Below are 25,545 nucleotides of genomic sequence, written 5' to 3' on the forward strand. Positions count from 1 at the left end.
CCAACAACACTTCGGGTCCTTGATTTGGATCCATTTGGGCTCGGATTGGGTTGAATTTGGTGTCGTTGGATCCGTATTTCCGAGACGCTCAGTTTGACTATAAGCTCGCTGAAATTGGTGTTCGGGTGCTTCAAGATTTAATTTTTTAAGTTTCCAAATTGATTTTGCCTCGAGATTCGTGCTGGATCAAGACTATTTTTTGGTGACATATCAATTATCTTATAATACAAATTACATTCAATTAAGATTTTGTGTGTAATATATTAGAAAAAAGATTTAATTACATAATAATTAAGTTATTATGCTTACACTTTTATTCTCTATAAATCTTTTATATAAATAATTATGATAAATTTGATATTATTTATTACTAAAAATTTTATCTATGGATTATTATTAATATAACTATTTTATTAAAACTTTAAATTCATTTATCTTAAATTAGGGATATAATTATTATTCAAATTACTTGTAATAATAAATTTATTTATTTAATTTCCTTATTAAAATTTTGAATTAATTAAATAATATTTCTAATTTTATAATATTATTTAAAATATAAAATTTATTTATTTTCATTTAGTTTGATTTAATGCACTTATAATTATATTAGGAAAATTAAATTTTCTATAAATAGATTCCTGTCGTGCTGCAAAGACGGTTCTTGCCATTAACCGACTTGAAAAGTGTCTAACCTCGTAGAAATCTGCAGAAAAGACCGCGAGGCAGCCAGATTATAATCCCTAAATTCCACTGTTCATAAATCTCCTGTTTGCCATCCTCTCCGGCCTTCTTCGCCCGATTGACCTGTTTTTTCCCCCCAATTTCAAAAAGCTCAACTCAACCGACGCCGATTGTGGTGGAAACTTGATACCTGCAGTCAAAGAGGGAGCTTAGGCTTTTACTCAATCCAGCAAAGGTTTGTATATCTTTCTGGAATCTTGATTCTGTTATTTCCTTTTTTAATTAAATACCATGAGAAAGATGTTAATGGGTTTCACAATTGGCTTATTTTGAGCGTTTTAATGGGCGGTCGTTGTTCTCCTGGTCTCTTCAAGGGCTTTAGATATGTTTGTGAAATAGTCTGTTGATTTGATGATTTCTATCTGATGATTCCAAATCTGGAAAATTAATTTTTCGATGGTCGAGAGCAGATAGGAGGTTATCCGGTACTAACAATTTGTTACCGATTTTCTGGATCTTGATGAGCACTTTCATAACCTACAGACGAGCTTCCTAATCTTTAATTTGATCCTCCATTGATACAGAGACTTTGGTGAAGATAAGCATGACTCTGGTTCACAATTTTCTTGAACTGTTAAGTTGAGATGGAATTTCCTAGAGTATTCACATTTTGCAGTGAGTTTTACCTACCACATTGTCAGTATTGCCTGAACCCTATAAACATATTATGCCAAAAATATTGAATGCATAACAAATGCATTAGGATTGGTTCATGTACTTAGCCTCTCAATAGCATTGCACAGTTCTTTTTCTATGATTTGTACCCGTGACCTCTATATCACAATAGAAGCAACCTAACCAATGTTCCATGCCCCCTCCTATGCGATGTGGGTATGGCAGCCAAAAAATTGCTCAATTAATTATTCAAGTTTACATTTAATTTAACAGAAAACCTTTTATGCGTAGTAAGTGGAAAAATATAATGGTTAGTTGCAAGAGAGCATCTTTCTGTCTTATGGACGATTAAAAACTTCGAGTCTTAAATGTATAAGGGTGATGTCCATGGATGAAATGTGTTGTTTTTCAAGAGGCTAAATAGAAAGACATCATGGAAAGCATTTTTAATTGGTACAATTAGCATATTTAAACACACATGTTAAAATGCCCCATTAAACTACAAAGGGTAATACTAAACTATTCAACCATGGAGGTAAGAAACTGCCCAGATTTCTCACATTTATAGTGTATACCTAAAGTTGCTTTGAATTACATCCATACCTCCGCTAGAGTGGTAGGAAAAACCAATATTGATTGAACTAAAATTGCTCTGGTTTTGTTAAGCAAAGAAGTATTTTATTCTTCCTTGTTCTAGAGCCTTTTACTATGAGCTTAATGCACAATTTACTTATAAAATTAATATGGCAATCAACATGTGTTTGTTGTATAAATCTCATAGTTAGCCGCTGATTCTCTGTTTCAAGTGTTATCTTATCATCAAGGCAATATATTTTAAATTACTCAAAGTAACAAAATCCTATGATTGATTGATCATGACTAATAATACTCTTGATTAATGAATAATGAGCGATGCTTTTCACATAAGTTTGATATGAGTTCTAGTATTCAAAATTTAGTTAGATCGGAATAAGAGAGGATCCTATATGAGAAGCTATGAACACCTAGTCAAAAAAGATATTCTATGGATAGAATGATTATCTTCCACGAATTAAAAATGATAGACTCCAGAGATACTAGAAAGTGGTGGAGAAAATGAGGACTTATAATTCCAAAATACTAAAAAATTCAAGAAGAAAATAATATTCCAAAATATCCTGTTTTTTAACACCAAATTTTAATTTCCATTAGTTTATATGGCATGATCATTTTGATCTTTGTTTAAGGAGTCCAGGGACTAAGTTAGGACTATTACCTAGTTTATGACTATTTTGGTCCTCCATAGATGGTCGGGGGATTATTCTCTTTCTTTTCTATAAAAAAATGTGATTGTAGGAACTTTCTTATGGTAATGAACATTCTTCAAAGCTTCCTTTGTTAACTTGTTTTGGTACATCTTGAGCTGAAGAAATGCTTTCACAAAGGTTTCCCTGAATTGAAGGGATAACATCAACGCATTATATATTTTGAGCATTGATACATGTTTTCGTCGATGGTACAAGTCATTATAGTTCAATATATATAAAACAAGCTGAAGGACACCGCCCTTCTCTTGTATGTGAGTAGGCGAGCTATGCCTCTCTCCTCGGTAAATGATGTTCTTGCCTTGGCTGTGGGTTTAGTTCCTTGAGGCAACATGATTTTTCCACTACAAAGATGGCCTTGTTCTACTTATTAAAGATGTATCTTCGAACGAAGAGACATGAGTTTGATTAATGTATATGGGCACCGTGGCAACCTCATCTTCCTTATTTTATTCATAATGAGGAAGGTGCACTTCATCATAAGATTCATTATTTTTTCTTATACTTAGAATACACAATCTCATTAGGGGATCATATGTTGATCTTCTTTAGAATGTATAGTTTAGTGTTTAGGGCATTGACTCATCATATTGGTTGAATGTAGTTAAGAACTAGATTATAAATCTTGCCTAATAAGAATTGACTCAAATCAATCGTTTTGTTTTGTTCATGTTTAATATTCAGGTAATTTGGCACACCCCTATTGATGTGGTCTCTCATCTTTGATGGGTTGGCCAACTATGAGAGCTTGCACAAAAGGTTTTGAGCTTTTTTTTTGGGGAGAAATGAGTGGGAGGAAAATAATATGGATTTTTCAGGTTTTATTCTTTATGAAAATTTCGGTTGATGGAAGGATCAACGTGGAGTGCCCCTGGTATTTGTGGGAACCCAAATGAAAGGTTGAAAGCTTTGTGTAATATGAAGTGCCTTTTATGTTTGGAGGACTTGCATAATATGAAGTGCCTCTTATGTTTGGAGGACTTGCATCGAATACACACCTTTTTTGTTGAAGATCTCTAACTAAGTTTCTTAGCAGGGAATGATCCCGTGCTTCTTATATTATGTTGACATAGTTTCCTTTTAAGTTTGGCAAAGTTGATATTTGGTATTGCTTTGCTCGAATAATTGTTCTTATATTTGGTATTCCTTAATGTCTGACTTTTTTAATCAGAGTGATGATTGTTTGTTATGATCATTGCTGTATTGTTTTCCTTTAGTTTGCCGTTTACCGAATACACATTTGTTTTATAGGAGGGAAATCTTTATGGTTGCATTTATATTCAAGCTCATTTTATTCAACAGTTGAATGTTTAAGGGCTACGAAATTGTTTTATATGAGGATCATGCTCCTCATTATCATTTGTGTACTTATCTTATTGAAGTGTTTTTATCAGAACATTTACTGACTGCCAGATTGCTTGCCCTTACGATCTAAACTGCTCTTGTTAATTGCTATTTTAAACATTGCAGTATTCATTCATCTTTTCCATAATGATATAATTCCTGCGATGAAATTCTTTTGCTACTATTACTGATCAAGGATATGATGACTCTTTGTTTGGAAATAGTCAAGCTTTGTCTGATTTTGGTTAGATCAGTGCGGCATGTTTAGCAATGGAGGACAGGGAGTTATGTCTGAATCTATTCAGAAACATCCTAACGAAGTCGATTCAGTTACTAAATATGATTCTCTGAGTTCCTACAGAAACAGGTTTGTCCAATAGCATTCTTTTAATAATGTTAGTAAATGAATTATGATCTTTATAGTTAGACTTTGCTGCTCTAGCTTTTTATGCTTTCAATGCCTTGTCTTCAAATACATTCATTTCAATATTTTTTCTCAATCTTCTTCCTTTCTCTTCTTGTTCTTGCTCAAGTTTGTAAAATTTTTCGTACCTTTATAATCTTCTAGATGTTGACTACATACTCTTTGATCATTAGTTTCTTGTTCATACTGTTAAAGCATTGAACTTTCCACAAACTTCTACTAATGTTCTGACGTCTTAGCAGAGGAGTTTCAACCCCAATCTCAAATTTTTTTTAATGGCCATATTGAATCCTTTACAATATATTTTCTCTTGGCTCTTATGCATTTTCTTAAAGCAACCAAAAGAAAATCCAATGATATTAAATTACTTGAGTACTAGCTTTCGTTTTACTCTTTTCTTAACCTGCTTTACTAGTCTCTGTTAATCTAACAATATTCAATCCTGATTTAGCATTCTAGTGTAAAATGCTTTTGTTGCATTTTTCTTCATTTTTAAAGCCCGAGGAATTTGTCTTGGGGCCCATTTTGATTGCTTTATAAAAAAAATCGTGTTTTGAAAAATGATGAATTTTTTAGATTCCATCATTTTATCTTTTGTAATTAAAAATTAATATTGATTTAAAACTCTGCAAATACTTTTAAAAATTTTCAATATAATTTCATTTTCAAACACAAAATGTGTGAAATTAAAGTTAAAACTCCACAAATACTTTTAAATTCTTCAATATAATTTCATTTCAAACACAAAATGTGTGAAGTTAAAGTCATCATTTTCTAAAGCATGTTAACACTACAAATAAATAGCTTCGAAAGTCCTCAAATGTGATTTTTTTTTTCCAAGCAACCAGATGAGCCTTTTATCGTTGTCATCAAACAATACATGTTTTAGCACTTCTGGTTTTTAAATTTCCATCTTTTTTTATCCTTATGCTCTCATTAGCCAAACGGTGTATGGTTTCTTATTCTCTCTTAATGCAGTAAAACTCATTCAAACGGCTATCTCAAGAAGCATGTCACCGAAGAGCCGTTACTTCTTTCTTCAGACAAATCCATTTTACCAACTGCTAGAGATGCTGATGCTTGGTTAGCTCCAGGAAATATAGTCTGGGTTAAAGACACTAGCCATGGCTGGTGGCCAGCAGAAGTAAGATGATTGTAATAAATTCTTGTGTAACATAGTCCGTTCATTTTCCTTGATTTTAGCTATAGCTTGTTTTGGTTAGAACTCTTTGATGGTTGATTTAGGTCACGGACATAGGAGTTCTGAAGGACAATGACTATCAGCATACTGCACGAGTTTTAGTGCAGCTTTTTAAAATCCACAGAAGGTAGACAAATTTACTATTGTTATTCTATATTTGAAACCTCTAAGACAAATTCTATGCCATTTAATTGATAGACTAACATCACTTATTCTATTTTTTGTTCAACTTGTAGAGTGTGGGCAGATTCTTCAGATCTTTCACAGTTTTCAAATGTGAGTGTTAAATTTTTTTCAAGTTATCTTTAATTATAGTTAAGGTATTTTTGGAACTTGTTTATGTTGACCAAGTATGCATCTCTTTATACAAGTGCCCCTTATTTTGTCTTTCATTATGCAACCATGTAGAAGCTAAACAATTGGAGGAAAATAATGAAGAAATCGTTTAGAGGGAAATTCAAATTCTATTCTATTTCTTAGAATCATTATATATATATATATATATATATATATATATATATATACATTATAGGAGAATAAATAGAAAAAGAAAAGATATTTAATCTAATTAATTATAATAATCATATCCCACGGATCTCCAACTGCAGCCCTCATATTACTGCCCACAGATCTCCAACTACAGCTTTCAGATTGCTGCCCACGGATCTTCAACTGTAACCCTCAGATTGCTGCCCACGGATTGCTGACGTGGCCTCCCATTGGCTGCGTGATTCAATACTCCCCCTCAAGTTGGGTTGTACAAGTTGCACATTCCTAACTTGCTAACAAACTTATCAAGTAGAGAGCCCAGTAGTGCCTTAGAACATCAACAAGTTGTTCATGAGTTGGGGTATATACTAATTCAATTTATGAGTTCTATATTTTCTCAGATATAAAGTGTCTATCAATAGTAACATGTTTTGTTCTGTTGTGATGTACTAGATCCTTGGCCATATTGATTGTGGCTTGATTGTCACATTTCAACTTTATCATGCCTTCAATCTTTATTCCCAGTTCAATCAATACTTGTATAATCCAAATACCTTCACAAATAATAGCTGCTAATGCTCTCAGTTTAGATTCTACACTGCTTCTAGAAACAACATATTATTTTTTGCTCCTCCATGTCACTAGGTTACTCCACACAAATGAACAATATCTTGTGGTCGATTGACTGTCAACTTGGCTTCCTACCCAATTTGCATTATAATAAAGGATCAATTTTTCTATCTTCATTTTTCTTGAATAATAGCCCCTTTCCAGAAGTGTTTCTGAATACCTTAAGATTTGATATATGCCTCCATGCGCTCCTTCATAGAATTACTCATACATTGACTTACCATACATCAAACCCAATATATGGACGGGTGTGGGAGAGGTATACAAGCTTTTCTACAAGATGTTGATATCTGCCTTTATCTATTGAAACTCTCTCCTTTTTTATCCCAAGTTTTTTCTTAGGATCCATAGGTGTACTGGCTGGTTTGTATTCCAGTATGTCGGTCTCCTTGAGTAGGTCTAAAGTATACTTGCGTTGGGAAATAAATACCAAGAAAGTATCTAAATGATCCTAAATCTTTAACTTCAAACTCCTTGGATAAAGCTTGCTTGATATTCATTATTTCCTCTAATATCATTTTAAGTAAAGATGATGCCATCCACATATAAAATCAGTATTGCTACTTTGTCTCTTTCTGACTGCTTCATAAACAAGGTATAATCTGTCTGACATTATTTAAAACCATGGCATTTTACATATTTTGAGAATCTTCCAAATCATGCTCTTGGAGACTATTATAATCCATATAAGGATTTCAATAGTTTATATACTTTATCCCTTCCATAAGACTTCTGAGTCCCCATTAGAATCTCTATATAAACTTCTTCGTTTAGGTTTGCATTCAAGAATGCATTATTGATATCTAATTGATGTAGGAGTCAATCTAAATTTGTTGCTAAGAAAAGAAGAATCCTGATGGTGTTGAGTTTTGCAATAGGAGTAAAAATTTCCTGATAGTTTATTCCATAAGATAGTGGAATCCTCTTGCAACCAGTCTATCTTTAAGTCTCTCAACACTACCATCTACCTTATGCCTTACAGTGAGCACCCATTTGCAAGTCACAACTTTCTTTCCTGATGGGAGATTAGTAATCACCCATGTTTAATTTTTTTCTAAGGCTATAATTTCTTCTTTAACAGTCTGTCTCTATCCTGGGTGATTCAAAGCTTCCTGAATATTGGTTGGAATCTATGCATCATCCAACTTAGAAAGGAAGACTTGATAAGTGTCTAATAATTCGCTATAGGAGAGAAAGTTTTCGATTGGATGCTTGGTGTATGATTTTTTCTGGCCATTCGATGACTCTATCTCTTTTTAAACTTTCTCATTTTTGTTCTATACTAGTATAAATGCACGTGCACATGGTGCACGTTAATAAAAACTAAAAAATAATATTTATATAATATGACAATTCCTAGATCCATTGAAGTAGAGTTGACAGGTGCAAGATGTGTCTCACTGCTTGGCATATACTGATTTTTTCTTTTCTTGAGCATACTATGGGCCTCTGAAAGGACACTGCTCAGCGGGGACAGAATATAAATGGGTACGATTGCACTATCCTGTAGGACAAAATGACCGCAGACCTTTGCACTCTTCGCAAGCGGGCCAATGGGAGGGCAGATGAGATCATACACATGATTAATCATTGAGGATAGCGGCTTGCACCTACGCACCTCAACGGGTAATGATATGTATAACCTGATTAAAGTCACAAGATTTTTCTCATTTGATACATCAGCTCGAGTGGAATTTATTTGATATGAGAATCGATTTTCCACGGTCACAAACTCCCATGATTAATTACATCTTAAGCCGGTGCCTAAGAAGACTCTCGATTAAGGACTAAACATTATTCTCTCATATAGGATTGACACATAAGGGGGATTTTAGGAACTTCCTATTTAGATGGAAGGAAATGCTCAACTTGACTTGGTAAACATGCACGACTCATATCATCATCTGGAAGGGTTAAGATAGGGAAAAGAAACTGGGGAAAGACAACACTGCTCTCTGAGCATACAAGAAAGAAAAATAGAGGTGACGTCATCCGTGCGACGTAGATATGTGAGATTTACAGCCTCCGAAGGATAAATAACTTACCCGTCGATGAGGCATACTACTAGACACTAATAATAGTAGCCTTAAATCCTAAATCTAGAGTGGGTTTAGTATGCTACACATAATACTAACACCCATGTTCTAGCTAATGCATTCTGGACTTATATCCTGCCTGAAAAGGAAAGCCAGCTAAACACCTAGTCCTATAAAATCCATGCTATCCAATCTTTATGAAAGATGGGTGGGTGTTTGCGTCTTTGGAAATTAAGGTCGACATCTAGAGAGATTCTTATGTGGCCTTGTACTTACAAATGATATTATGCTTCTAAGACTAATGCAATTAAATTTTGATTTTAGTTAGTTTCTCATGCAATGTATGCTAGTCAAAATCTTCAATTCAGAAATAAATGAAATATTAAAAAGGCTTATAAAAATAATTATTTTAAGAAGATTAGACTTTTTCAACCTCAACACCTCGTCATTTTAGGTCGAATTATCAGAACTCTACCCGCAGCCGGGAAACGTTTAACCAAGGAAAGAGGAGAATACATTAAGATGCATGCGACCCCGGACAATCTCTTAAATGTTATTTAATTTCTAGAATATTAAATTTTAATTATAGGTAAAAAAATTTTTATCTCTAAGAGCCTAGCGAAATCAGATACATACACATGCAAGAAAAAATATATAAAAAGTATGTCATTTTTACTGCACAAAGAAAGTAAACACATCATCAAAATAAAACCTCAATATGAGCAAAAAGTATCCAAAAGTTCATGGCAAGTGTCATATAATATATAACCCAGGATCTGTAGAAAAGTAATGGTGGTCAAGTCCTATCGACAACAACCTGCATTCTAATTCTACAGAATGATGCAAATTTTAAAAATAAGAATTTTTTATCTTAATCTTTGTCTTCTGGCTCCTCTATTGGTCTCCTTTCTTTAACTTTCTCGTAGTACGTCCTCCAGGAGAATATCCAAATGAAAAAAATTCCTTGTAAGGGGCTTTTTTTTCTCTTTGGATTCCTTATATTTAAAAATGTTTTATTTTAAGATTTTCACAACTCTATACTTTGAATAGAATTACATTAGGAATATAAAAAAAAAAGTCTAAACTCTCCAGCAAAATTATCATAAATAATTGAATCAAATATCCCAAACTAATATATATGAAAATAAAAAAGCTCAAGCTAGTCATATTTGACCATGCTATTATATATAATTTGATCATGCATATTTATTTGGGGGCTAAATAGTTGAAGCATATATAGCAATTATATATAATTTATTTTTTTAGTCCCTTTTTTGCGCTTTATGAGCATAATCACATGAAGAAAACATCGTAAGTATCAAAATTGCTCATAACCTATGAGTAATCTATCGCACATCACATTATAGAAATAATGCAGTAATTAAAATCATTATCACATCAATTATCACAGAAAGCTAAAACAACCAGCACGTGCCACATGCAAATCACAACATCACATAAACAAATAAAAAGAAAATATCGACGTAACTTAAATCTAGAAGTCGTGTCATAATAAACAGTTCTATATGTGTGTAGTAGGCTGTGTGGTCTCGGGTATGTCCTATGTTGGATAATTAATTCAAGTTATTTATGATTTGATTTATTTAAAGTTTAAATATTAGTGTTTTGAGGTCAATTTTAATTAATTTAGTTGGTGGGTCAATTTTAGTACTTAGGATGATATTCTCTAAAATTTAAGTTGAATTAGTGAATTTCAGAATGCCCGGGGGTCATCCTATCCGCTAGATGAAAGGATTCAAAAGTTGACTTTTTGAAACAAACTAAGTACTGGAGTCCTAGTATTTTTATTAAAAATTAGACTCTTTGGGGAGTAGTTAGACTTCGAATTTGTTGGATTTGAAGTTTTGTACACAAAATTATAATTTTTTAGAAGTTTGAGCCTAATTATTGAAAACGGCTGACCAAAGAGTTGGCTTTTTTTATTTAGGCTAATTTCTGGAATGTTTATATTTTTAAAAAATACTAAATTTTAATTGAAGTTGAATGCCATTTAGTTTACTCAATTTGAATTTTCTTGAAATTAGTAATGATTTTTCAAAGTTTTAGTATTTGATGAATTATTAAACGCTTAATTAAGGGTATTTTAGGAATTTTCATTTAAATAAAGTTAAAACTTCTTGGGATCCCCTTCAAAGGTCAGGAATGACCTAAGAAAGTGTTTTCATGTGTTTGGGATTTTTTTGGATCTTTTCATAATTATTAATTAATTAATTTAATTAAAGAGTGATTTTTAATTGAAATTTAATTTGTGTCCTATTTAAGGTTCAATTAAGGGGCTTTTAATTTTCTTAATTTAAGAATTCAATTCTGAAGAGTTTGATATATTATTTATAATTTTTGGGTTTAATTTGAATTTATTAGAATTTTTTGAAAAATTTGGGATTAAATTAAAGGGGTAAATTAGGGTTAATTAATTAAATTACTTAAAAACGGTCCTAAAAAATTTCAAGAAAGTTTTTGGGGGTCTGAGATGTCACTAAATTGAAATGATTTAAGTTTCATGTCATTTGAAGGTGTATCATAATCCCTAAAATTTCTTTAAGTTCTCTAAAGAGATCCTTAGTTGTTATCCTTAAGATGTCACTAGGTTGAACGGGTTCAAATTAGGTGTCATGACTAACCCTTGGGTAACATAAGTAAATACAACACACAATTACAAGCCATGTCCTTAAAACTAGTAGAAATCTAGGCTTTGTGCTCGTGCATCCTAAACATGCAAAGATTGAACACTAATTAATATTACTAATAATTTGATTAGTGACAATTGGAGTATAATTATTCATTAATCCTTCCCCTTGAATTCCATTCATATGCTCAACCTATGTTTAAGATTTCAAAGGAATCTTTCAAAACATATATATATATATGTAATTTTAAAATAAAATTTAAAATATAAATATATTAACCTATATATAAAAATATAAGTTTTAAAATAAAATAATTAAAATATCATCAAAATAATTTAAAATATTTTTGAGAGATCCTCTGGCCATTTAAAATAATTTGAAAATAAATTTTTAATTTTAAAAATATTTAATATAATATTTAATTAAGTATTAATTAATATTAAAATATTCATGTAATTTAAATTATTTAAAATAAATTAAGTTTTTAATTTTGAAAATAATTTTAAATTAAAGCATTAGTTTTTAATTATTTTTAAATCTATTTTCCTTTTAATTTTGATATTAAATATATCAAATTAATTCAGAAACTTTAAATTAAAAGAAAATATTACCTTAATGATACTGCAGGACGCATTATCACTTATCCACATTGGCGTAAGCTTCTGGCCGTCGAATCATCCGCTATTTGAAACGAATGGCTATGATCGAGCCGAACAAAGCTTTGGTCCGTCAATGGATAGCGCGTGGTCGGATCAAAGAGCCATAAGATGAGATCTTAACCGTGTATCGTAAGATCAATGATTACAATTTCGTACAATAGGGAAATGACCTAATCCGAAACCTTAAGGCTAAAAATATTTCGTTCTCGCAATTGAATGAGTCATTTTCCACAAAATTTTAAACTTAGATCCCCTTTATGAACAAAAATCATGGGGATGTAATAGAACTCTTTAAAATGCGATTAATCAAAAGCTATTTAATTCTATGTCCCCTAAATTAGGGTTTAAGATTTTACCCAAAATAAATGATGAATTTGGTTGATCTTGGGGTCTCTAAACTTATAGACTGTCCACGTATATTTCCCTAGTTGAAGTCGCGGTCTGAAAGCTATGGATTGAAAGATATAACCCCTGGATTGATTAAGGCCTCGGATTGCCGAAAGATCGCCGCTAGCGAGGTTTGACTGGTGGGAATTAATTGGGGATAGGTGGTGAGAGGTCTGGAGAGTCCAAACGAATAGAGTCCTCGCTTGGAGAGCTTTGGGAAAGAATAATATTCAAGGTCCTCTCTAATGAGGCTTTAAGCCTCTATATATAGTCTCAACCCTAGGATGAATGGCCATGATGCTTCCTAGGGTTAATTAAGAGAGATCTAAGCTTCTTTGACCATATTTTAGGTCAAGGGGAGGCTTGGGGGTGTTTAAATGCCATGTGGGTCAAGTATTTGACCTAAATAGGTTAATTTTGACCAAATTAAGGTCGAATTGACCAAGTTAACTATTGACTAGGTCAACATGGTCAATCAAGCGCGAATTAATTTGGGATTGAGCTCAAAGGGGTTTAAAAATGATCTAAATTTAAATAAGGGTAATTTGAACTGGCCTGGTCAACTTAAGTTGACTTGGTCAATCAGGTTGACCCAGAATCTGAGTCTGTGCTCAAGAAATTTGGTTTGACTCATTGAACCAATTGGAAGTGGTCTTAGGGTCTGGCTTGATTGTGGACCTCTGAAAGAGATCCAATATGCGGGGAACAGAGTGCGAAGGGTATACGACCGCACCATCCCGATGGACGAGATAATCGTAGATCTTCGCGCTCTTCACAAGCGGGCCAACGGGAGGGCAGATTAGATTGCATATACGATTAACCATTGAGGATAGCGACTCTCGTCAACGCACCCTGATGGGTACTAATATGTACGACTTGATCGGAATAACGGGTTTCCCCCACCCGATACGTCAGCTCGAATATGATTTATTTGATGGTGAAATTTGATTTCCCACGGGCGCAAGCCCAAGCGGTTAATTACATCTCAAGCCGGAGTTTGAGAAGACTCTCGATTAAGGATCATACATTGTCATCTCATATGGGATTGACACATAGAGAGGATATTAGGAAGTCCTACTCAAAGGGAAAGAAATGATTCAACTCGGCTTAGTCAAAACACATGGCTTACACTAACATCCGGAGGGACGAAGGCAATGAGAAGAAATTGGAGAAAAAGAAAGCGATGCACTCGAAGCATGCAAGAGAGAATGATGGAAGTGGCGCCATCATGTGACGTGAATAGACAGGATTTATAGCCCTTGAAGAAGGGACTTACCCACCGATGAGGCATATTACGAGACACCGAATGTAGTAGCCTATAACCCTAAATCTAAGGTGGTTTTAATGTTCTACACACAACACTAATACCCGTGTCGTACTTAATGCTTTTTGGACTTATATTCTATCTGAAAAGGAAAGCCAGCTAAAACCCCTTAAGCGCATAAAACCCATATTGTCCTGTCTGTATGAAAGATGGGTGGGAGGCTGAGTTTTTGGAAGTAAAGCCAACGTCTAGAGAGTTTCCTAATTGGCCTTAGACTTATGTAAGATGAATGCTCCTAAAGCTAATGTAATTAAAATTTTGATTTAATTAGTTTCTGATGCAATGCATGCTAGTTGAAAGGCTTCCAAATTAGATATGCTTGAAAGTTAAAAAAGGCTTTGAAAATAATTTTTTAGAAATACTAGACTTCCCTAGATCCAGCACATCATTCTCATAGGTAGGATTATTTGGACTCTACACACAAGCGATGAAGTGTCTTAAAAAGGGAGAGAATGCCTTAATATGCATGTGATCCGGATGATTCCGATTATTCCCTAGGTCGTTAGATTTCTATGTTATTCATTGCTAAAATATTAAATCTTAGTTATGAGTAAGAAAATATTTTAGTCTTTAGAAATCCTAATGAAATCAGACCACACATACAATAAAGAAACCTAAGAAAAATAGACAATTTCTACAATAAACGCATCAATATAAATAAAATTGATAAAGTAAAAAAGTCCAAAAGTCTATTGAAAGTGCCATATAAATACAATCCAGGATTTACAAAAAAGTAATGGTGGCTAAGTCCTGCCGATAAGATCCTGGATTCTAATCCTACTGAATGGCGCAAGTCTTAAAAACAAGGCATTTTATTTTTAAGCCTTTGTATTTAGGTTTTTTATGGATCGTGTTTGTCCAGATCGTCTCCTTCGGGCTTCGTATGGTTCGCCCTTCAGAAGGGTATCCAAATGAATAAAAAAATTTCTATGAAGGACCTTTCTTTTTCTATTTGGATACATAGTATTTGAATTGCCCTACTTTTGAAGACTTTCACAACTTGATATTAATTACAAATTACATCAAATTGCATTATGAAAAGGAAAAATCTAGACTCAAACTCAACCTGCAAGGTTATCCTAATAGAAAATCCCAAGCAATTAATATGCAACATCCCAAGCAGTTATATATGAAAAGTAAATTGCTCATTGCCAATCACACTTGGCCTTGCTTTTTTAATTTATAGGGGGACTTAGCAATTTCTGAAGTATCTACAAAAAATATCATTAGTTTTAAAGCTTAATGATTTTTGTCCCATTTAATCAATATCCTATATGAGTATGAATACTGCATAAGATTGAATTAGTATAAATCGTTCTTAGCCTAGGGGTAGATCTAACACAATCAATTACATCACAGGTAAAGGAAGTATAGTAGTAAGATAAACAAACACAGCAAGTCAAAACAAACAGCACACGTGCTACATACAAGAGCCCCACAACATAGAAAACAGAAAAGGCAAATCACCCGCCTAACCTAGATCTAGAATTCGTGCCATTGCAAACAATTCTACGTGTGTGTAGTAGGCTTATGTGGCTTTGGATGTGTCATATGTTAAGTAATTAGTTCAAGTTATTTTGTGTTCAAGTTGTTGAAGATCAAAAGGGAGATTTTAGTTAAGGTTTAAATATGAATGTATTAGGATCTATTTTAGTTAACTTAGTTGCTTTATCCATTTTAATGCTTAGAGTAATGTTCTTTAAAGTTTAAGTTGTATTAGGTTGGCCGCCTACTTGTTAAGTTAAGGGGTTCTAAAATATCACTTTTAAAAATAGGTAAGGATTTAGGGTTCCAGCATTTTATTTAAATATTAGATCTTACAAGGAGTAATTAGACTTTGAGTTTGCTGGATTTAGAGTTTTTTAGGCAAAGTTATGAATTTTAGAAGTTTCGGGCCCTAATTAATGAACTACGGTTGATTGGAGAGTTGACTTTTTAAATTAGATTGGTTTCTGGAAAACTAATATTTTTAATAAATATTAAATTTTAATTAGAGGTTAATGCCTTTTAGTTTATCCAATTTGGAATTTTTTGGAACCAGTTATGAATTTTCGAAGTTGGGGTAATTAGAGAATTATTAAAATTGTTTAATAAATGACATTTTAAGAGTTTTGATTCAAATCATCTCCAAACTGCTTGGGATCACCCCAAAGGTTAAAAATGACCTAAAAAGATGTTCCCAAGTGTTTGGAGTAAATTTGAAATTTTTAATAATTTTTAATTATTTAATTTAATTAAAAGAGTAATTTTTAATCAAAATTAAATTAAGGTTCAGATTGAAGTCCAATTAAGGGGCTTTTAATTTTTTGAGATTAATAGTTAAATTATGTAGAGTTTGATATATTATGAGTTATTTTTGGAGGTAATTTGAATTTATTAGAATTTTTCGAAATATTCGGGGATTAATTAAGGGTTTAAATTAGGATTTGTTAATTAAGGGGTTTAAAGAATCCTAAAAATTCCTAGAAAATTCTGGGGGTTTAGGATGTCACTAGGTTTAAGTGTTTATAGTTTCATGTCAATCGAGGATCTATCCTAGCTCATAGAATTTTTCTATGTTCGCTAGACGAGTCCTTTATTATTGTCTTTGGGGTGTCGCTACGTTAAGTATGTTTAAATCAATATTATTGACTAACTCTTGGGGTAACATACAGGAAAATGTAACAAACACAACATACCATGTCCTTAGATCTATGAGAGCTCTTCCTTGGATTATTCCTGAGCTTTGAGGGTGATTCCAAGAGGTTTGGAGCTGTTTGAATTAAAATCTCTAAAACATCATTAATTTGACCATTTTAATAATTCACTAAATGCTCTAATTTTGAAATTCATAACTAATTAATTCCAGAAAAATTCAAATTGGGTAAAAATATTAAATTTCTAGAAATTAACTTAAATTAAAAAGTCAACTCTTCGGTCAACCATAGTCCGATAACTAAGGCCAGAAACTTCTAAAATTCATAACTTTGTGTAGAAAATTCTAAATCTAACAAACTAAAAATTTAATTAGTTTTTATAAGGTCTAATATTTAATTGAAATATTGGAACCCCAAAACCTAGCATATTTTTAAAAGTCATCTTTTGGACCCCTTTAACTTAGCGGGTAGGTTGATCTTAGACCTTTTAAAATCCGTTAATCCAGTTTAAAGAGTATTATCCTAAGCATGAAAATTGATCAACCAACTAAATCAATTAAAATTGACTCCAAGATATTAATTCTTGAACTTTAATCGATATTTTCCCTTTTGACCTTCAACAAATCGGATTACAAATAACTTGAACTAATTACCCGATATAGGATATTACCCAAAGCTACACAGTCTACTACACACATATAAAATTGATTGCTAGGCTACTACTTCTAGCTTTATGTTAGGTTGGTGTTTTACTTTTATATTTTTGTGATGTTACGCTCTTGTATGTGGCACGTGTGCTGGTTGTTTCTGTTGTGATATTTCTTTTATTACTGCACTTTCTTTATGATGTGTTGTGCGATGGATTACCCATAGGTTAGGGACGATCTTGATACTGATAATGTTTTATGCATGTGGTCATACTCATGCAACGCTAATAAAGGGGGCTAAAAATAATAAATATGTCATGTAAATGCTTGCTACAGGTGCTTTAGACGCTTAGCCCTCCAAATAAATAAGAGCATGGCCAAATATGGCTAGCATGAGTACTTTACTTTTCATATATAACTGTTTGGGATGTTTTATATTAACTGCTTAGGATAACCATGCATGAGAGTCTAGATTTTCTTTTTTCAATAATGTAATTTGTATGTAATGTATTGAGTTGTGAAAGTCTACAAAATAAGGCATTTCAAATACTAATGATCCAAAGGAAAAAAGAATGGCCCTTGACAGGGAATTTCTTTTTCATTTGGTTACCCTTCTAAAGGACGAATCCTACGAAGATTGAAGGAAGACGATCCGTATGACTTGAAGACGAAGATGAAGACGCTATGTTATGTTTTTAAGATTTGCGTCATTCAGTAGGATTAAAATTCAAGTTATTGTTGGTGGGGCCTGACCACCATAACTTTTTTGTAGACTCTGGGTTGTACTTATATGATACTTGCAATAGACTTTCTTTTTACTATGGTAGTTTTATTATTATTGATGTGTTTACTCCGTTTGTACCATAGAAATTATCTGCTTTTCATATGTTTCTTTCTTGCATGTGTGTGTGTCTGATTTCGCTATGCTCTTTAGCAATAAAAATTTTTCTACTCATAACTAAGATTTAAAATTTTAAAAATTAAATAACATAAAAACTTAGCGATCTAGGGAGTAGCCGAAATCATCCGGGGTTGCATGCATATTAATGCATCTTCTCTCTCCTTACTTTAAGACACTTACTCGCTTGTGGGTAGAGTCCAAATAATTCGACCTATAAGGATGAGGTGCTAGATTTGGGAAAGTTTAGTCTTTCTAAAAAATTATTTTATAAACTTTTTTAAAATTTCAAGCATACATAATTTGGAGACTTTAGCTACAATACATTGCATTAAAAATTAATTTAATTGCATTAGTTCTAGAATCATCCTACCTTATATAAGTATAAGTCCACTTAGGAACCTCTCTAGATGTCAGCTTTAATTTTCGAAAACTCAGTCATCCACCCATCTTTCATAAATACTGGACAACATAGATTTAATACAACTAGGTGATTAGTTGGCATTTCTTTTCATGCAGGATATAAGTCCATGATGCATTAGCTAAGACATGGGTGTTAGTGTTGTCTATAAAACACTAAATCCACTCTAGATTTAGGGTTTAAGGCTACCACTATCGGTGTCTCGTAATATGCCTCATCAGCTGGTAAGTTGGGTATCTTTCAGAGGCTATAAATTCATCATATCTGCATCGCATGGATGACGCCACATCCATCATTCTCTCTTGTATGCTATGAGTGTATTGTTTATTTCTTTTCTCCATTTTCTTCTTATTACCCTAGTCTCTCCGGATGTTGATATGAGTTGTGTATGCTGACTAAGCCGAGTTGAACCCTTTCATTCCTTTTGAATAGGAACTTCCTGGTTTCCTCCCTATGTGCTAATCTTATATGAGAGAATAATGTAGGATCCTTAATTGAGAGTCTTCTTAGACCCCGATTTAGATGTAATTAACAACGGGGGCTTGTGCCTATGAGAAACTGAGTCCCACATTAAATAAACCCCACTCGAGCTGATATATCGGGTGGGAAAAATCCCGTGACTTTAATCAGGTCGTGCATATTATTACCCATCGAGATGCGTAGGCGAAAGCTGTTATCCTCAATGGTTAATCGTAGGTATGATCTAATCTGCCTCCCATTAGCCTGCTTGAAAAGAGCTTAAAGGCTTGTGATTGTCTCGTCTTTCGGGATGGTGCGGTCGTACCCTCTGCACTCTATCCCCCATACGACAGTGTTTCCTTTCAGAGGTCTACAGAGGCCACAACAGTCTTTGAGAGGCTGAAGAGAGCTATGACTACTGTGCCACTTTTAGCCTTACTAAACTTCACTCAGGTGTTCATAATGGAGGCAGATGCTTCAGGGCATGGACTGGGGGCAGTGCTCATGCAGATTCAGCAACCTATTGCCTATTTTAGCCTAGTTTTGACAGCTAAAGCTAGGTTGAAATCAATGTATGAGCGAGAATTGATGGTCATTGTATTAGCCATCTAGAAGTGACAGTCCTACCTACTAAGCAGGCATTTGAACGGATCAGAGGAGTTTGAAGTACTTATTGGAGCAGTGGATAGTGACGGAGGAGCATCAGAGGTGGATGTACAAATTGTTAGGTTATGATTTTGAAATCCAGTATAGGCCGGGAGTGGAGAACAAGGCGGCAGATGCTTTATCCAGATATATGGGGGAGTTACATGTAATAGTAGTGTCAATCCCAATGATGTTAGATTGGAAGGCCATCAAGGAGGAGAGCGCTCAGGATGAGGAATTCGGGAAGATTATGGTTGATTTATTGAGGAAAGGGAGTATCCACCCCAGGTATTCCTTGGAAGGGGATAGACTTCTGTACCAAGGGAGATTTGTGATGCCTAGGACATCAATCCATATTCCACACTTGCTTCAAGAGTTTCATGGGAGCGCTGTTAATGATCACTTAGGGGTGTAGATGTGACGCCCCAATATCTAACTTTGAAGAATTATTCTTTTGATCCATTAAACCATCAACTAGCAGAGCTATCTATAGCCATCAATAAGTATTAAACAGTCTAATAAAAATTCTATAATTTAAATCATCATGAAAACATTTCTATTCATTCCCAAAAGTTTATTTACAATACTGAGGATTTACACAATAATCACGATTCCATCCAGTCCTGAGTACAAAAGAATAACTATAACAAAAAGGAACAAAAACCTGAAGAACTCAGATCAACCTCACACTCTTTCTCTCTTGCCCTGATCTGAAAATATTAACCATATATAATGAGCTTCAAAAAGCCCAGCAGGTCACCAAAAACCTACAACTGAAATCAAAGCCCGATATTGAAATGATATGCATGTCAATCAATCAAATCATTAACAGTCACTTGCACATGATCATTGAATCTATGCAGATACGAAAATCAGTAATCAATGCATAATCAATAAAATCCACAGTCATCGGTAGAAGAATCGGTAAAGGGTAGAAAAATCTATAGAGAAAATCGTCAAATCAGTAATATTAATCAAATTAATATCGTATCAATAACATCAATCAAATCATTGAATAAAACAATCATCTCTGGTCAATAATATCAATTGGTATGAAATCATATAAAACAATCAAATCAGTATATTGTAAGAATAGTTAAAATCGAATTAATGCAGTAAATGAGTATTTTATATCACGTGCTCGGTGTATCACATGTAGCAGATCAATATTCGATGTATCAATGAATCAATGGTATCAATGAATCTATAATATCGATGAATCAATAACATCGGTATCCATAATATCAATGAATCAATGCAATATCAATATCCATATCAGTATCTGTATCCAATGACATGTACAATATGTAATATCAATAAAATCATGCAGTAACAGTAAACCTGTAAATCCGTCAATAAATTTATTCATCAATAATCAATTCAATATCAATAAATCCGTCGATATCAATAAATTCGTACGGTAATTAATAAATCCATAAAGAAATCATACAAACAATACTTTACACATGCATTCCAGTACAATAGTTTTACTTAACAAGTACAATCACTGGCTATTAAAGTGTTTTTCAAGGTTAATATCGATATATCATTGTATCCGTTGGCTCAATAATAGAGTCGTCACTCTTCGCCCGTCGGCCGCCCGTTGGCATAATCTCCTTATGACTCCCAATTGTTATATCACATGATCAATAGAGGATAACACCAAACCCTTTTTAAAGGAAAGCCTGTTGGTCCACCATCCTGTACAGGTCAATCAATCTCTAATCAACGGTTCAACTAGTCTTTACTTGTCTTATAGTAATATAACAATAATTTCAATCATATATCCACATTCGTATAAATCTCATTAATACATTGCAATCAACAAACACGATTTAACTCAATTGAAGAAAATCCTTAAAATATCGTACAATCGACAGAAAATCCCAAACAGGATCAAAATACATAGTTTCAGAAAATTATCAAATTACAAGAAATTGTATAAAACAACGTTTCAAAACTTTAATAAGAGTACACGTTTTAGGTATCTTGGATCTATTGTTCAGAGTGATGGTGAAATAGATGGGGATATTATCAGTAGAATTCAAGTTGGATGGTTGAAGTGGCGGAATGCATCGGGCTTGTTATATGATAGAGATGTACCCCTCAAACTTAAGGGAAAATTCTATAAGATGGTAGTGAGGCCTGCAATGCTTTATGGTGCCGAATGTTGGCCATTAAAAGAGAAGCATAATACTAAGTTAAGTGTGGCAGAGATGAGGATGCTTAGATGGATGAGTGGCTTTACCCTTAGAGATAGGATACGAAATGAGCATATACGTGAAAAGGTTGGAGTAGCTCCAGTAGAAGATAAGATTAGAGAGAGTCGCCTTAGATGGTTTGGTCACATAAAAAGGCGGCCTTCCGACGACCCAGTTAGGAGAGTAGAGGTATTAGATTTGACTTGTGTTAAGAAAGGTAGGGGTAGACCTAAAAAGACTTGGTTAGAAAATATTAGGAATGACCTTTCTTTATTAGATTTAAACGAGAATTTGGCTTTTAATAGGACACAATGGAGAAAAAAGATTCATGTAGCCGACCCCACGTAGTGGGATAAAGGCTTGATGTTGTTGTTGTTGTTGTTGTAACGTTTCAAAACTTTACTTGTACTGAAACAATAATTTTCAACATCAGGATAATTTCTATTCGATAAAAATTCCACATAATTCAAAATATCCGGTGAAAACTTTCCAAAAATCATCATTTCTACAACATACCAAAAGTTACGCGGTAAAAGTTTTGTCAATACAAAGATATGCATGAATTTCGGTAACGGAAACACAAAACTGAGCAGAAAATACAAAAATACGAAATCTTCGAAATAAGAAATAGGCTTCGGATTCCTTACTTTGAGACAAACAATTCTTCCAACTGCGTCGACGGACGAAAATCGTTCTGCGGCCTCCGAAACCAAGCCTTTTCCTTCTCTTTCCTTCACTTTCTCTCTCCAGCTTTCTCTCTCTTCAAACATATCTCAAATCATCTATTTAATGAACTCGATCGTCCCGACGATGTTTTCCATTCGTCCCGGGACGAAACTCTCTGGACACAGATCGTACAGACGATGATGGATTTTGTCCCTGGACGATGCTCTCGGGCAAAAATTCGTCCCGGACGAACTCAGGTTCGTCCCGATGAACCTGTATTTTACTCAGTTCGTACAGGCAGTTCGTCCGGACTAACCATACAGATTTTTACAAATTTTTTCAGTTCATCCTGTACTAAGGTCAGTTCGTACAGACTAATTACACTCAAAAAAATAAAATTCTGAGGGGTTTTACAATCTACCCACCTTAAGAAAAATGTCGTCCCTGACATTTCCCTTAAGAACTCGAACAAAAATCGATACAAAACAAATCTGTTCAATCAAAACTCAAATCAAATCGAATCAAAATCAAAACCATCGAAAATCATACAATCATACAGTTGTTCATTCAATCACATGTCATTTACTATGTATGCAAAATTATGCACTCGAAACTGCCTATTCTACCCAACTCTTAATCAAATCCTACAGCTCTGATAACAATCAATTCTTCCAATAACACTGCTCTGATACCACTAAATTGTGACGCCTCAAGATCTAACTTGGAAGAATTATTCTTTTAATCCATTAAACCATCAACTAGTAGAGCTATCTGTAGCTATCAATAAGTATTAAACAGTCTAACAAAAATTCTATAATTTAAATCATCATGAAAATATTTCTATTCATTACAAAAAGTTCATTTACAATACTCGGGATTTACACAATAATCACGTTTCCATCCAGTCATGAGTAAAAAAGAGTAACTATAACAAAAAGAAACAAAAACTTGAAGAACTCAGATCAACCTCACACTCCTCCCTTGCTCTGACATGAAAATATTAACCACCTATAATGAGCTTCAAAAAGCCCAGCAAGTCACCAAAAACCTACAACTAAAATCAAAGCACGACGCTGAAACAATATGCATGTCAATCAATCAAATCATTAATAGTCACTTGCACATGATCATTGAATCTATGCAGATACGAAAATCAATAATCAATGCAGAATTTATAAAATCCACAGGCATCTGTAGAAGAATCGGTAAACGGTAGAACAATCCATAGAGAAAATCATCAAATCAGTAATATCAATCAAATTAATATCGTATCAATAACATCAATCAAATCATTGATTAAAGAAATCATCTCGGGTCAATAATATCAATCGGTATGAAATTATATAAAACAATCAAATCAATATATTGTAAGAACAGTTAAAATCGAATTAATGTAGTAAATGCATATTCTATATCACGTGCTCGATGTATCACATGTAGTAGATCAATATTCGATGTATCAATGAATCAATGATATCAATGAATCTATAATATCGATGAATCAATAACATCTGTATCCATAGTATCAATGAATCAATGCAATATCAATATCTATATCAGTATCTGTATACAGTGACATGTACAGTATGCAATATCAATAAAATCATGCAGTAACAGTAAACCCGTAAATCCGTCAGTAAATCCATTCATCAATAATCAATTCAATATCAATAAATCCGTCGATATCAATAAATTCGTACGATAATTAATAAATCCATAAAGAAATCATACGAACAATACTTTACACATGCATTCCAATACAATAGTCTTACTTAACAAGTACAATCACTGACTATTAAGGCATTTTTCAAGGTTAATATCGATGTATCTTTGTATTCGTTGACTCAATAATAGAGTCGTCACTCTTCGCCCGTCAGCCGCTCGTAAGCATAATATCCTTATGACTCCCAATCGTTATATCACGTGATCAATAGAGGATAACACCAAATCCTTTTTAAAGGAAAGCCCGTCGGCCCACCATCCTGTACAGGTCAATCAATCTCTAACCAACGGTTCAACTAGTCTTTACTTGTCTTTCAGTAATATAACAATAATTTCAATCATATATCCACATTCATATACATCTCATTAATACATTGCAATCAACAAACACGATTTAACTAAATTGAAGAAAATCCTTAAAATATTGTACATTCGACACAAATCCCAAACAGTATCAAAATACATAGTTTTAGAAAATTACCAAATTACAAGAAATCGTATAAAATAACGTTTCGAAACTTTACTCGTACTGAAGCAATTATTTTCAACATATGGTAAAAACTTTCTAGAAAATACTCAAATCGTACAAAATCATCATTTCTACAACATACCAAAAGTTACGCGGTAAAAGTTTCGTCAATACAAAGATATGCAAGAATTTCGGTAACGGAAACACAAAACTGAGCAAAAAAATACGAAATCTTCGAAATAAGAAATAGGATTCTGATTCCTTACTTCGAGACAAACAATTCTTTCAACTGTGTTGACGGATGAAAATGGCTCCGCGGCCTCCGAAACCAAGTCTTTTCCTTCTCTTTCCTTCTCTTTCTCTCTCCAGCTTTCCCTCTCTTTAAAAATAACTCAAAATATCACAAATCATCTATTTAGTGAACTCGATCGTCCCGACGATGTTTTCCATTCGTCCCGGGCCGAAACTCTCTGGACACAGATCGTACAGACGATGATGGATTTCGTCCCTGGACTATGCTCTCGGGCAAAAATTCGTCCCGGACGAACTCAGGTTCGTCCCGACGAACCTGCATTTTACTTAGTTCGTATAGGCAGTTCGTCCGTACTAACCATACAGATTTTCACAATTTTCTTCAGTTCGTCCCGTACTAAGGTCAGTTCGTATAGACTAATTGCACTAAAAAAAATGAAATTCTGAAGGGTTTTACAGTAGAAGACATACAAGAGGCTAGCTTCAGAGCTATACTGGAAGGGGATGCATAAGGATGTGGAGGAGATGGTAGCCAGATGTGAGATCTGCCAGAGGAATAAGTACATGGCAATGTCTCCGGGAGGATTACTACAGCCGTTAGCTTTACCAACTCGAGTATGGGAGGAGATATCCATGGACTTCATAGATGGACTTTCTCGATCAAAAGGGTTCACTGTGATCCTAGTGGTGATGGGTCGATTGAGCAAGTATGCTCATTTTATTC

At 33.6% G+C, this 25,545-nt stretch overlaps 1 protein-coding gene across 4 annotated transcripts in view; it reads left to right on the forward strand.

Moving 5' to 3' along the window:
* The first annotated feature begins 708 nt into the window (after positions 1 to 708).
* The window catches only part of LOC110111126, a 35,498-nt gene continuing 10,661 nt past the window's right edge, over positions 709 to 25,545 (forward strand). The window contains exons 1-5 of one of the 4 annotated variants that reach the window (XM_028700006.1): positions 709 to 919; positions 4,134 to 4,374; positions 5,410 to 5,575; positions 5,677 to 5,759; positions 5,869 to 5,908. In XM_028700006.1, coding sequence (XP_028555839.1) covers positions 4,268 to 4,374; positions 5,410 to 5,575; positions 5,677 to 5,759; positions 5,869 to 5,908 — 396 coding nt within the window. In that variant the 5' untranslated portion in view covers positions 709 to 919; positions 4,134 to 4,267. The remainder of the gene's footprint in view (positions 920 to 4,133; positions 4,375 to 5,409; positions 5,576 to 5,676; positions 5,760 to 5,868; positions 5,909 to 25,545) is intronic. The other 3 variants (XM_020842865.2, XM_020842866.2, XM_020842864.2) reach the window with 3 other exon arrangements.

This window comes from Dendrobium catenatum, unplaced genomic scaffold, assembly GCF_001605985.2.
Source record: "Dendrobium catenatum unplaced genomic scaffold, ASM160598v2 fragScaff_scaffold_1427, whole genome shotgun sequence".
NCBI lineage: Eukaryota > Viridiplantae > Streptophyta > Magnoliopsida > Asparagales > Orchidaceae > Dendrobium > Dendrobium catenatum.